Here is a 12251-nt window from a genome sequence, read left to right as displayed (position 1 = left end):
GCAAGCTGTAAAGGCTGCAACATGCGCTCAAGTTCCCAAAGCCCTCACTGGCGTGGCCCCATTGGCCTCGGCAGGTCCCTGGGACGCCAAGCAATGTCACTCCACTTTAGGAAAAGGGCTCGAGGCGGTCCCGTCACTTGTTGAAGGTCACAAAATTAACAAATGCCGGGTCCATTTCTCTGAACTCAAAATTTCATTGTACAAGCGGTTGAACGCTAGTGTAAGCTCGCTGTCCGTTTTCTCATCGGCAAAACAGATGTGCTGCTGCAGAACAGGAAGGGTTTTTTTGAGGAATAAAGAAGTCCCATGGCTTCCAAATGCTGGGCCTAAAAGCAGCATCAGAATCTCCTGATGTGATGTTTAAAAATGTAAATCCTGGGTCCCAACCCAGATTAAAATATATACATGGATGGGATCCAGAAATTTGTGATTTGTAGCTAACATGTAAACTATCTGATGTGCAGCCAAGTCTGGGGGCCCCGAGACACCTGGAAAAGCCTGGAACACAGTAGGTGCTTCACAAACATTATTACGCAAACCGAGTCGCATGGGTCCAAAACCGTGGGCACTCGCAGCTTTCGGACACGTACTGCCGTGTGCTCTTGGAGAAATTACTCAACCTCTCAGAGCCTGGTTCCTTGTTAGTAAAATGGGTCCAATTAGAACTATCCACCTCCTGGGGCTACGGTGAGGATTATTTATAACCCACTGACTGCTGCGACCCAGACCATCTGCAGGTCCCTTCAACTTCAAACCAACCCAAGTCTGTCCCTCCTGGCCACCTCCATCAGCACTTAACCCAGGTGACCGTTTCCTCCGGCCTAGATGGGAGTGCGAGCCTCCTAACCGCGCCGCCTCGCCCCCTCCTCGATCCTCCCTCCACACAGGAGAGTTATCCTCTGAAACGTGTATCGGATGGTCTGTCACTCTCTGCTCACAATCTCCCAAAGGCTTCTCACCACCCTTGGAATAAACCCAAACCTTCAGGTCCTGCACGTTGTGGGCTGTGGCCCCTGCTGCCTTTTCCTTCTCCCCGAGTGGTTTAGCTGACCGCCCAAGTTAAACCAGACCCCTTGCCATGCCCTATTCCAGACCCCCACTTCCTTCATTACCCGAATTAAGGGGTGGGTCTTTCTATTTATTTGTATCATTGCTTGCTTGTTTTCTTTCCCATCAGATCTAAGCTTTACAAGGGAGGGTTCCATACCTGCCTTATTCACCATTATGTACCTAGATCTACCACCTCGTCTGACACACAGTAGGGACTGGAGAACGGACGAATGAAACTGTTCAGCACCACACCCAGCACTTAAGATGCAGCCAGCAGCAAATGTAGCATCCTCTCCCTTCCTCCTTCTGTCTGCCCTCCCTGCCTCCGTCCCTGGAGCCTTCAGGTAAAGGACAAATACCATTCATCGGCGAGGAGACGCAGCAATGCCCAATGTCATCATGGCTTTATTTGATTAGCTCCGACTCTGGCATCCGGGACACGTGCGCCGGGAGACAAAGCAACTGTACCCTGACCTCTGGTCCACGCGATGCCATCCTTATAACTATTTCCATGACAACAGCAACAGGAAGCCAAGGCTGTGGATTCCCTTTGATAGGAGCCGGATGCAGAGACGAGGAGGAAGGACTTTCAGAAGAATGGGGCTCTTTGATTCAGCTCAAGGCGCCTTCATTAAATACCACTAGTTTGCAAAAACACACATTTTTACCCAGCAGAGGGAGATTTCTCATGAATACTAAAAAAAAAAAAAAAAGGAACAAAACCACCCTTGTTCCTTTCAAGAAAACTCACCTGTGGGGAGGGGAAGGCTCGCACGGTGTGGCGTAGGGAGTATCTGGAGGGAGACAGGCAGAGTACATGGCCCCGCTAAGGGGGCTGGCATGAACCCTGGTTGCCTGGCCCCTGTCTGGGAGCATGGACATCTCTGCCCACCAAGAGGCTCAGGGTCTACCACCCACCCGGTTGGCCACGTGTCCTGGTTTGCCTGGGACTGAGGGCTTGCCCAGGTCACGAACTAAAACAGGAACGTCTGGACAAGCCCTGGAAGAGGGTGCGCTGAAGAAGGAAACTGCTAAGAATCATAGAATCGTTGAGAGAGAAGGGCCTTTACCCTATGTCTTCCGGTTTAACAGTACTGCACATCCGGGGTGTTCTTTCCAAACCCCATAAACCTGGTGTGATGATGAGAAAAACATCAGACCCGCTGCTCTAGACCTCCTCTAAGGCAGCCAGAGATGGTGGGGCCTGAAGATCTGGGTTCAAATCCTGACTCGGCCACCTCATGACTATGTGACTGTGGGTGGGTCACCTCACTTGTGAAATGAGATGATCTCCCTCAGCTCTCCTGAGGACTCAATGCGACATCCTGTATAGGTGGCAGCGGCAATCAGCATCATCTCGTGATCACTGTCTGTGGCATTCCAAAGCTATTATTTGTTATTGTTGTTGGTAGAAATAGGCTTTGCATTATTAGTGCTATTACTATTAGTTTCATACCCTGCCCCGGCAGTCAATGTGGGAATGTGCCCACGTATACACAAACGCACGGTCCCACCTGCGTACAAACACAGGCCGGCACGAAGGCATGTCTGCCACACTTGGGCATCCTGTCCCAGCGCCCTGATCTGCCCAAGCACTCAGGATGCAACTCCTCAGTCATTGAAAATCTCCTCTTCCTCACGTGCCACCTCCATGGGACCCATCAGCCCTGGGAATGTCCCGGCATGTCCCCCACCTTAGGTCAGCACCGCGGCCACGCACACACCTGGAGAGAGTGCCACTCCCCCAGTGGCTGCGACACTTTCCCAGCCCAATTGTGAGGGGACCCACCTGGCTGTGCACTTTCTCCAGCTCCTCCTTGCTGACCGACGCCTTGCCGTCCTCCATGGTCCCCAGGAGGACCTGCACATCGGACAGCAGCGCATGAGTCCTCCTGAGGTCCCTCCGCAGGCGCTTCTCCACGTCAAAGTCTCGATGGCCGATCTGGAAGCCAAGGGAAGGCACTCATGAGCTGAGATGACAAAGCGGTGGCCAGGGTCCAAGCTCTCTGGAACCAGGCTCCCTGGGTTCAAATCCTGCTCTTGCCACTCGCTGCAAGACCTTGAACAAGACACTTTTCCTCTCTGAGCCTCAGTTTCCTCATCTGCAGAATGGGAATGGCATCATGCACACGGGGCTGCTGTGAAAATTAAATATGTGCTTCGCCTAATGCCTGGCTCATAGTAACAGCACAGATATGAGCTATTACTACTGTTACCAACGCCTGTAAGGATCCAAAGTCATTCTGTCTCCTCTTTGGCCCCAGTCATCAACATGGCCTCTCTTCACCTTGCAAAAGAGCCCACAGGTCAGGGGAGGCCTCTGCTGGCCGAAGTCAGGACAGCAGTCACCCCAGAGGGGCAGTCACTGGAGAGGGCAGGAGGGGAGTTTCCGGGGGGGTTATCAATGTTATTGATCTTGGTGCTGGCTTCATCAATTTATGGAAATTTGTTGAGCTGCATGGATGGGACATGGTGTACTTCTCTGCATGTTACATGTCAGTAAATAGTATTAACATAGCTGCGCAGCTTTCAAAGCTCTAAACCAGCCTTTCTGTCCCCTGAGCTGGTCCCCTTTGTCAGTTAAGGACAGGCTGACAAGGTCACTTTCCACAGAGGGACCTTACCCAGAAGCGAGCGCATTCCTTCCCCAGAACCCTGAAGCCACACCCTGACCTCGGCACCAGGAGGGTGACCACTGCCCACAGACAACTACAGACAGACAAACCAAGGGAGACAGAATGATGTGGGGCTCAACATGAAACCCCCCGAGACCACGGTCTCCCCTGAAAACACAGCGCCGACTGGACACTGAGCTCGCATCTCTGCAAGAAACAACAGCGCCTTCTCTTCAGGGGACCAGCGGGAAGGACACGGCACCATCGATCAGACGAGCATATCAAAGAAAATGGGGCCCGGATGCCTCAACCCTGGGACTCAGTCTCTCCACATCCGGGTACCTGGGTCTCTGTGCTAAGCACAGCCATTCCCTGCAATGCTCACAATGGCCTGGGGTGCTCCAGAAAGAAGGTGGGATTGAGAATGAGGAAGCCCAGGCTTTAAGCAGCGGAAACTGTGGCTGAGTTAGGTCACCGCTCTGAACCTGAGTGCCCTCGTCCGTAAAAGAGGGGGTTCAAAAACTCCCTATCCCCGCTGTTGAGGTAAGACAGAAATCAGACGTGATGACGGATCGGAAAGCACTGTGCATGCTGCAGAGGGCTTTACAAACAGAAGGGGTTATGGGTGTTGTCTGGTGGCCGGAACGCACTCCTTCAGACTCTGCGTCACTCCTTCTTTACCACCAGCTTCAAACTCTTTGAAAAATGAGTCAGTTCTTAGGATACAGCCTCTTTGTTCTCAGATGTATTGCTTTACGTTATAAATGCTGGAGATTATATATCAATATAGGGTGTCCCCCCAAAATATACACACACACACTTTGAATAATTATAAAGGCAGTGGCTATTAAAATACATTTCATTTTCAAAATTGAGCTATCAGCTGTTGAAGTGTGTATACATGTTTTGGGACACCCTGCATAATATGCTATATATGTAATATATATTATACATGTATATTCATATTCTCACCTGCTGAGCCGAGCTGAGGCCTGGGCATTGTGCCAGGCCTTTGTCACAAGTCATTACGTTGAACTCCTGTGACAATCTCTTAACAATAGACATTATTATTATGATTGGCTTTATAAAAGTGGTAATAGCGTACAGGTATAGAGGGCTGAGTGTCAGACACTGTTCTAAACACTGTATGGATGTCAGCACAGTTCATCGTCATAGTGAATCTCTGAGCTGTGCAGTATCATGATCCCCATTTCACAGATGAAGAAACTAAAGCTTATGGAGGGGAAGCAGTTTGCCCAAGATTACTCAGCTAGCAGTAAGTGGCAGAGTTAGGATATGAACCCAACTTGGCTGACTGCAAAGAAGTCCTTTTTGTAAACTGTATGATGAGAGACGTATGATTCCCTCTTTCCACTGAAGAAAAGGCGTCATGGAGGCCCAGAGAAGCATGGTCCCGCCCAGGCTGCGATGGGATCAGGAAGAGCCTTAGATGAATGGGACGGCTCAGCGAGGAGCAGGACGGGTCTGCAGGTGGAAGGCACTGCGAGAGCACAGATTTCGGGGAGGGGAGTGGCCTGAGAAACACCCTTGTACATTCTGTTCTGGGTGATTAGCATGAGGGTATGAAACATGGGGGTGGGGCAGGAAACAGAGTTACAGCTGACAAGACTGACATGGAGTGGGCAGGTGATCTGTCCAAGGCCAGGCCCTGGCTGTGCAGGGCTCTAACTACTGTACCACAGTGCCTACTGGAACCCAAATCCCAATTTATTCACTTGAGCCCAGGCCCTATACCATGACTACATCTAAGCAGTGTGTTTGGCACCTTGCTTATTTTTGTGTCTGTTCTTGTTCGGCACACATCCTAAAGTGCCTTTAATTCTCCCGTGGGGCAGGTTGGCATCAGTACACCCCGATGCTGGCACTGACCGTGCAGTAGGGATGGCTCAGATTCTACCCTCTTCTCTGCCAGAACGACCCTGAAAACGCCACCACCATCTCCTTCCCAGAGGGATCATTGAAAACGAAATTCACAGCAAAACCTCAGACCAAGGCCTCCTCCCCTCCATAATGAATGGCTACAGGAGGGGAGGGCGGAGGGAAGGACTCATTAGGTTAATGGGAAATGAATGTCACTCTGCAAGTTCACATTTTACAGCACAAAGATTCAAATTTAGATAAAACTGGTGAATAATTAACCAATAAATCTAAATAATGTTTAGTGTTGTTGTGGGAAGCTGTGGTCAAGCCTCAATTGTTTCGCCATTAATAATGAAGGCAACCTGTTGGGGGCAGTTGTTAAATATCTGTGGTCAAAGAACTCTCTGAGCACGGGAACAGTAGGACCTGGAACGGCTGTTAGGGAGAACCAAGCCCCTTTACAGATGGGAAAATTGAGGTTTGGCCAGAGAAGGTGAGTTGCTGAAGGTTGCACAGCAAATTAACGGCAGAGCTGGGCTGACTTATAATAATATGAAAAAATGATGGGCCACAACAGGATGATTCTAGTTAACTGGATCTTAATCATTTTTAAGCAATGTGATGTTCTATTTTAAAAAATATGGGTTTTCAAATAATAGACACATCCTTTCAAATCCACACAGGCCACTAACAAGCTATGTAATCCTGGGCAATTTGCTTTACTTTTGAGCTTCACTTCTTTCATTTATATGTAGAAACTAATAATACGTACCCCACAGCACTGTTGTGAAAACTAAATAAAGTATGTTAGGGAAAATTATAATTAAGTGTTTATCTTAAAATGTATGGCGACTACCACATGAATAGAAATATGATTTGTAGCTTCAGCACCCGCAGAGAGCAAAAGTGATCATAGAATGAATACATGATCAATCTATCCACAAGCAGGAAAACAGTCAAGCAAAAAAGCAAAAAAAAGGGACAATGAACCAACAAATACTAAACACAAAAGAAGAGAACAGAAATAAATTCAAATGTATCGGTCACTGTAAGAAACGCAAGTAAATTACATTGTCCTATGAGAAGTTACAGACTAAAATTGGATTAATCACAGTCAGGGCACATGCTCAGGTGCATTTGGGAGGCAACCAATCAATGTTTCTCTCTCTCTCCTTCTCCCTTCCTCTCTCTAAAAAAAAAAAATCAATGGTAACATTTAAAATAAATAACACTTTAAGTGAAGAGCATCATAAAGTGCAATGTTTCCCACAGAGTAGGATATATTTGCAACATATGTAATAAAAAATGGACTAACATCTTGTATAAGGATCATGAATGACCAATAGAAAAAAAGAAGCCAAAAGATTGACTAGGCAATTCACATCGGAGACGACCATAACAAACGTTAGGAACACACAGCCTCACTAGCGATGAGGGTGAGGGAACCAGCAATGCTATTAACACTCGGTGGCTGGCAAACATTTTAAAACTATCTGGCAGTGACACGTGTCAGCGGAGACATGGGGAAGCAAACATTTAAAAAATCCTGCTAGTGACAGTATAAACTGTCACAGTCATGTTGGGGAACGATTTAAGCGACATCTAATAATTCCAAAATGAGACCGTCCTAGGAGCCAGCAATCCTCTTCCAGCTACACACCCGGGCGATACCCGTCCCTGTGTTCGATGAGACATATATAAGAATATGCACTGCAAGTGTGTGTCTTGGAGTGGAAATGACTAAATATTCACCAACAGAAGAAGGGAATTTAAAAATATGTATACTGTGCAGCGGTTAAAATGACGGCATTAGAGCTACATGAATTATCATAGCCTAATCTGGAAACATAGTATACGGAGGGGGCTAGATAGAGAATCGCATGTGCTGCACACGGTCAAAGTGTAAACACACATGCAGAGGAATTCATGCCCCGACCTCAGGACAACGGTTTCCTCTGGGAGAGAGGGAAGGAGGAGGGAGAGAAGGCAGGGAGATCAGGAATGGAAACCCAGGGGCCACCAACTGTTTGGGGAATGTTTTTTTTCTCTGAGCCTGGCTGCCTCTAGCAAGAGTCTTGCTCTCACGAGAAGCCAGCTGTGAACACAGGGGCCCCATTAAAGCAAGAGTTGTCCACACGCTCACTCCAACAGCTGAAGGCAAGGTGCCCCGTCTGTCACTCTGGCTGCACTCACCCGCTTTGGTCTCCTCGGTTCTTCTAAGAACCCTGCTGAGTGTGGGCCCCGGAAGGCCCTTTATGAAGAGCCAGTGAATGTGGACAGGGACAGACTTGGTGGAGGAGAGGGCACTCGGCCCAAAGACCCTTCCAGCTGGCCTCCCCGTAAATCTACTTCTATTATAGGGCCCGAGGCAGGAAGCGTGCTCTCCCAAATGTCTGCCGGTGGCTCCCCCTCACCTGGTCACAGAGGGTCCCGATCAAGCCTTCCAGATCCTGCTTCTCATGGAGGACCATCTGCTTCTCCTCGTATTCTTGCTCCAGCTGCATTTCCAGCTGGCGGAGCTGTGGGCACAAAGGGCAGATCCATGCACAGGAGAAATGAGATCCCTCTGGACAAATCCCACAAGGCAGGGACCCTCCCCAGGGGGAGGGGATGATGTGGAGTTCAAGGCCCTTCACCCAGTTCCACGAAGGCTGCCCCGGTGGTTAGGAGCAGGTGTCTCTGTTGGAGAACTCAGGAGCCTAAAAGTTTGGGAGCCCAACAACTATGGGGAGGGCTGGGCAATTACGGGGAGCCCCTACCACTCACTGTGAAGCCCCGTTCCCCGGGTCCCTACCCATTCCCTACCAGATGTCTCCTACCTGTGCCATGCCCTAGCTTGAATATCTCTAAGTCTTGGCCCTCTGATTTTTTCAGGATCTCCATGACACTACATCCAACATATTAACATGCATCAACCTCTCTTATTAAACATATAAATATACATGAGGCAGTAAAAAAAGTAGTTGGATTTGAGATTATCTAGTGTCCCTCCAAAATTCACTTGTTGAAACCCTCCCCCCAAAGCAATGGTACTTGGAGGTGGGGCCTTTGAGTGGTGATTAGGTTGGAATGACATCATCAGGGTGGAGTCCCCATGATGGGATAAGTGCCCTTATAAGAGGGGATACACCAGAGAACTTGCTTCTTCTCTCTCTCTCTCTCCCCACTTAAAATGAGGAGGTGGCTGCCTACAAGCCAGGAAGAGAGCCCACACCAGACACCTTGGTCTTGGACTTCCCAGCCTCAGAACTGTGAGCAGTAAAAGTCTATGATATTCTGGTATGGCAGCCTGAACTGATTAAGACATTTGGCTACAAATGACTCATTGAATTTACAGTTGGTGCTGATTTCTCAGCAATCACCCAGCAAGGCCGGGAGCTCCCCACTAGAGTGAATACCCCACCAGCTTTGCTCACCCTCTTCCCCTCCAGCCTCTCTCATCTACGTAATCTCACCCCTTCATGCTCCCGCTGTAACCTTTGCCTTCAGTGACCCTATTTCACAGATGGACAAACTGAGTCAGAAAGAGGCTCCAAAGTGCATCCTCTTCAGTCAGTTTTTGCTAAGAGCAGTTAGTTATCGGTCTCCGGGCCCCAGCTCCACTGTCACTCCAGATGGCCATTAGCATTCCCACCCAGGTTGCTAGCAATTGATTTCCTGCCAGGGCGAGAGAGAGACTGAGCAGAGCAGTCACTAGATGTGAAGGCAGTGTCAGTGTCTGTCATCGGAGAAAAACACCTTCCCCTTTATAAATCTGTCCATGGCGAGACCTCAGGAAGGTCTGGGTCACCCCTCCAGCTCTCTGGGGCCCTGGCTCAGGGCCCCCCCTCATGATTTGAGGTGCTTTTGAAATGCACCAGATACGGTGCAACCTTCACTGGAGGGCACATGGACAGGGACTGAGGGCTTCTGCCGCCTGACCCATGAAGGGGAAAAAAATAGTGATTGATGGTCACTTAGGTAGAAAGCAAGTTCATTTCAAAATTTTCTTTTAAGAGAGACATAAGGCATTCTGCTCACATCTGCTTTCAGAATGAAGACGGGAATGGCTAAAACAAATTCTGAAAAAGATACAAAATAATAAAAACTATATATTGAGCAAGGCAACGTTTTCTGGAGCGTGTTCTGTAGAATATTTCCACATGCTATTCACAGATATGATGTGGGGGAGAGGAGGGGAGTCCATGCTAGAATAAGTATGGAAATCATTGAGTTGACAGGGTCTTCAGTGCAGGACTTGTCAGAGCCTTTGGTAAGTCATTGTGCAGGAAGTGCTAAGGGATGAAGCACTGCCCAAGGTTGACATCTATCAAGTGCTTCCAAAATGGCCCTTCATAGTTCAAACAGTTGCAAAATTAACAAACAAACAAAATATCTTGTGTCTTGGTTAAGAGTCTGGGCTTTGGAGGCAGATAGAACTAAGTTCAAATCCTAGCTCGGCTACTTCCCAGCTGGGGAACCTTGGGCATGTCACTTCACCTGTAGAAACAGCATTCGTGTGAGGATTCAGTAAGTCCATAGAAATTAATAACCCAGCCTGGCGCCCAATGGGTGTTCAAAGAATGCCATTCATTTCTCCCAAATATGCAGTAATGGAAAATAAGCAGAAACTGGCCCTTTGATGATAACTTTCAGCACTTTACAGTTTATAAGACACTTCCCCTTCTTTTATCTCATCCCCATATAGAGAGTGAAGGTAGACCATGCTCTATCATTCCTCCCATTTCACAGAGGAGAAAACAGAGTCTCGAGGAGTGACGAGACATACTCAAGGGCACACAGATCTAGCTGGGCCCAAGTCACTGACTTTTTTCTTTCCAGTCCTAGAAAGCTCTAGGGGGGGCATGCTGGGCTCCTCGGGATGAGCCATGGGAACCTGCAGAGCAGGGTGAAGAGAGGATGCAGCAGCTCCCACCACTGGGGGTGGAGAATGGGCCCAGTTCTTACTCCCTGGAGGGATGGGAGGGTGTCAGGCAGCCCGATCTGTCTCCCGTGGAAGTCCTGCCAGTCACCATGGCCCCCTCATGCCCTGCCCAGGAGGATGCTTGGCAGTGGGCTCTGCAGGGCGCCAAGTTTCTGCACCCGCCTTCTCCTGAGGATTAATCACACCCACGAGCAAGCCAGCCACCAAGCTGTTACCTGGCCCCTCCTGCAGGCCCAGCCACCTAGAAATCCAGTGTTGCTCTTCCGGCTCTAATGAACGGGGATTACGTTCCAAAACTCTGCAATGTTTCCACATGTGCGAGCTCCTGGAGTCTTCACTCTCACCCTGCACAGTAGCCATTAGCATCCCATTTGTCAGACGAGAGACGTGAGGCTGTTAGTAAGGCTTTGTGGTTTCTCTAAAGCCCTACATTGGTTTTCGATGGAGCTGGGATTTGACTCAGCCCCTGGAGTCCAGAGGGCTCTGCAGAGACTGTTTAGGGAGCTCCTAAGGGGAATCCACTCTGGGGAATGCTACTCAGTGCCTCCTTGGAGATGCACAAGGCACACTAGGCTCTGACAGACCCACAAGGCCCCAGAGTGGTGACACCTGCTCAGGGAGGCACACCCCGAAGTTCGAGGCAATTCCACCTTCAGTATCCACCGTATATTCCTATCCGTCAGCACATCTATAAGGATATTCATCTCAGCATCGGGAATAACAACAGAAAATCAGAAGCACCCTAAGTGTCCAACCACAGGGGACCAGCTGATAAGTCAGAGCACGTTTTCTGGGTCATATTTAAGATAGGTACTTCCGCCCCAGCACACTTGAAAGCATCCAGGGGGCCAAGATCTCAGGTGACTACCCAAGGAGTCCGTCCCCAGGCCCTGCACCCCCGCCCCTCGCTCTAAGGAAGAGGGTGCCAGGCCTGGGCCTGCCCTGCCCCAAGGGCACAGCTATAGCCGCTGCTTAGCTGCTTACATACCCGCTTCTGGCAGGACTGGCGGACATCCTCCAGCTCCTCCTCCTGGTCCTCCCGGTCCTTCTGGTGTATCTGCTTCATCCGCTCTATCTCTAGCTCCAGCCGCTGGCGGAGCTGGGGGGCAGCAAGGACAGCACATGAGGGTGACCCTCACCCACTCCCCTGGCCCTCCATGCCACCCTTAGCATTCCGGTTGCATTTTTTGTTTTTGGCGTGCATGGACTCGAGTCAAATTATCCCCCAGACACCCAGGAAGGTAAAACAATAGTCGATAAGTAGCCCAAATGCTGCCTCTATTCCTTCCTGTGGTTGTAACAGACATCATCAATCAATCATATGCTCTTCTGCTGAGTTTAGATGGAGCCTCAGAATCCTTCTCAACACTGCTAAGGTGAAACATTGCCATCATCCCTGGGGCGGCCATCCCTGGGGCGGCCATGGATGGGAGGACAGGTGAGTGAGCGGACAGTACGATGAAATGTTATTCAGGAGGAGCTGAACACCTGGAGAGATCACTGGCCCCAGATGTTACCTCAGGTGATTTTGTCTATAATCAGTTCCCCTTCTCTGTGGAAAACAGCCATCTTCGAATGCTATTATGAGGATTCAATGAGATGGCCCATGTAAAGCACTTAGCACAGTGCCTGGCACATACATATCGCTCTCTCTTTCCCTAGTGTTTTGAAAGCAGAAAGGACTTCCTGGCAGCCTGACATAGCAGGCGCTGTGTTCCCATGAAGAGTCATCTCATAAACGAGACCCTCCAAGCCTTGCTCAGCCGGGCAAAGAGCTGCGC

At 49.4% G+C, this 12251-nt stretch overlaps 1 protein-coding gene across 3 annotated transcripts in view; it reads right to left on the bottom strand.

The window, feature by feature from the left end:
* The window catches only part of MYO18B (myosin XVIIIB), a 175917-nt gene that overhangs the window by 66287 nt on the left and 97379 nt on the right, over nucleotides 1-12251 (bottom strand). For 2 of the 3 annotated variants that reach the window (XM_070399451.1, XM_070399452.1), the window contains exons 32-34: nucleotides 11459-11569; nucleotides 7961-8065; nucleotides 2840-2992 (exon numbers count right to left, since the gene is read on the bottom strand). In XM_070399451.1, the coding sequence (XP_070255552.1) occupies nucleotides 2840-2992; nucleotides 7961-8065; nucleotides 11459-11569 (369 nt within the window). The remainder of the gene's footprint in view (nucleotides 1-2839; nucleotides 2993-7960; nucleotides 8066-11458; nucleotides 11570-12251) is intronic. The other variant, XM_070399453.1, reaches the window with a different exon arrangement.

Source organism: Myotis yumanensis, unplaced genomic scaffold, assembly GCF_028538775.1.
Source record: "Myotis yumanensis isolate MYYU_CA2020_CCGP unplaced genomic scaffold, mMyoYum1.0.hap1 SCAF_19, whole genome shotgun sequence".
Taxonomy (NCBI): Eukaryota; Metazoa; Chordata; class Mammalia; order Chiroptera; family Vespertilionidae; genus Myotis; species Myotis yumanensis.
Note: the sequence above shows the minus strand (reverse complement) of the source record. Positions and strands in the feature narration are given on the sequence as shown.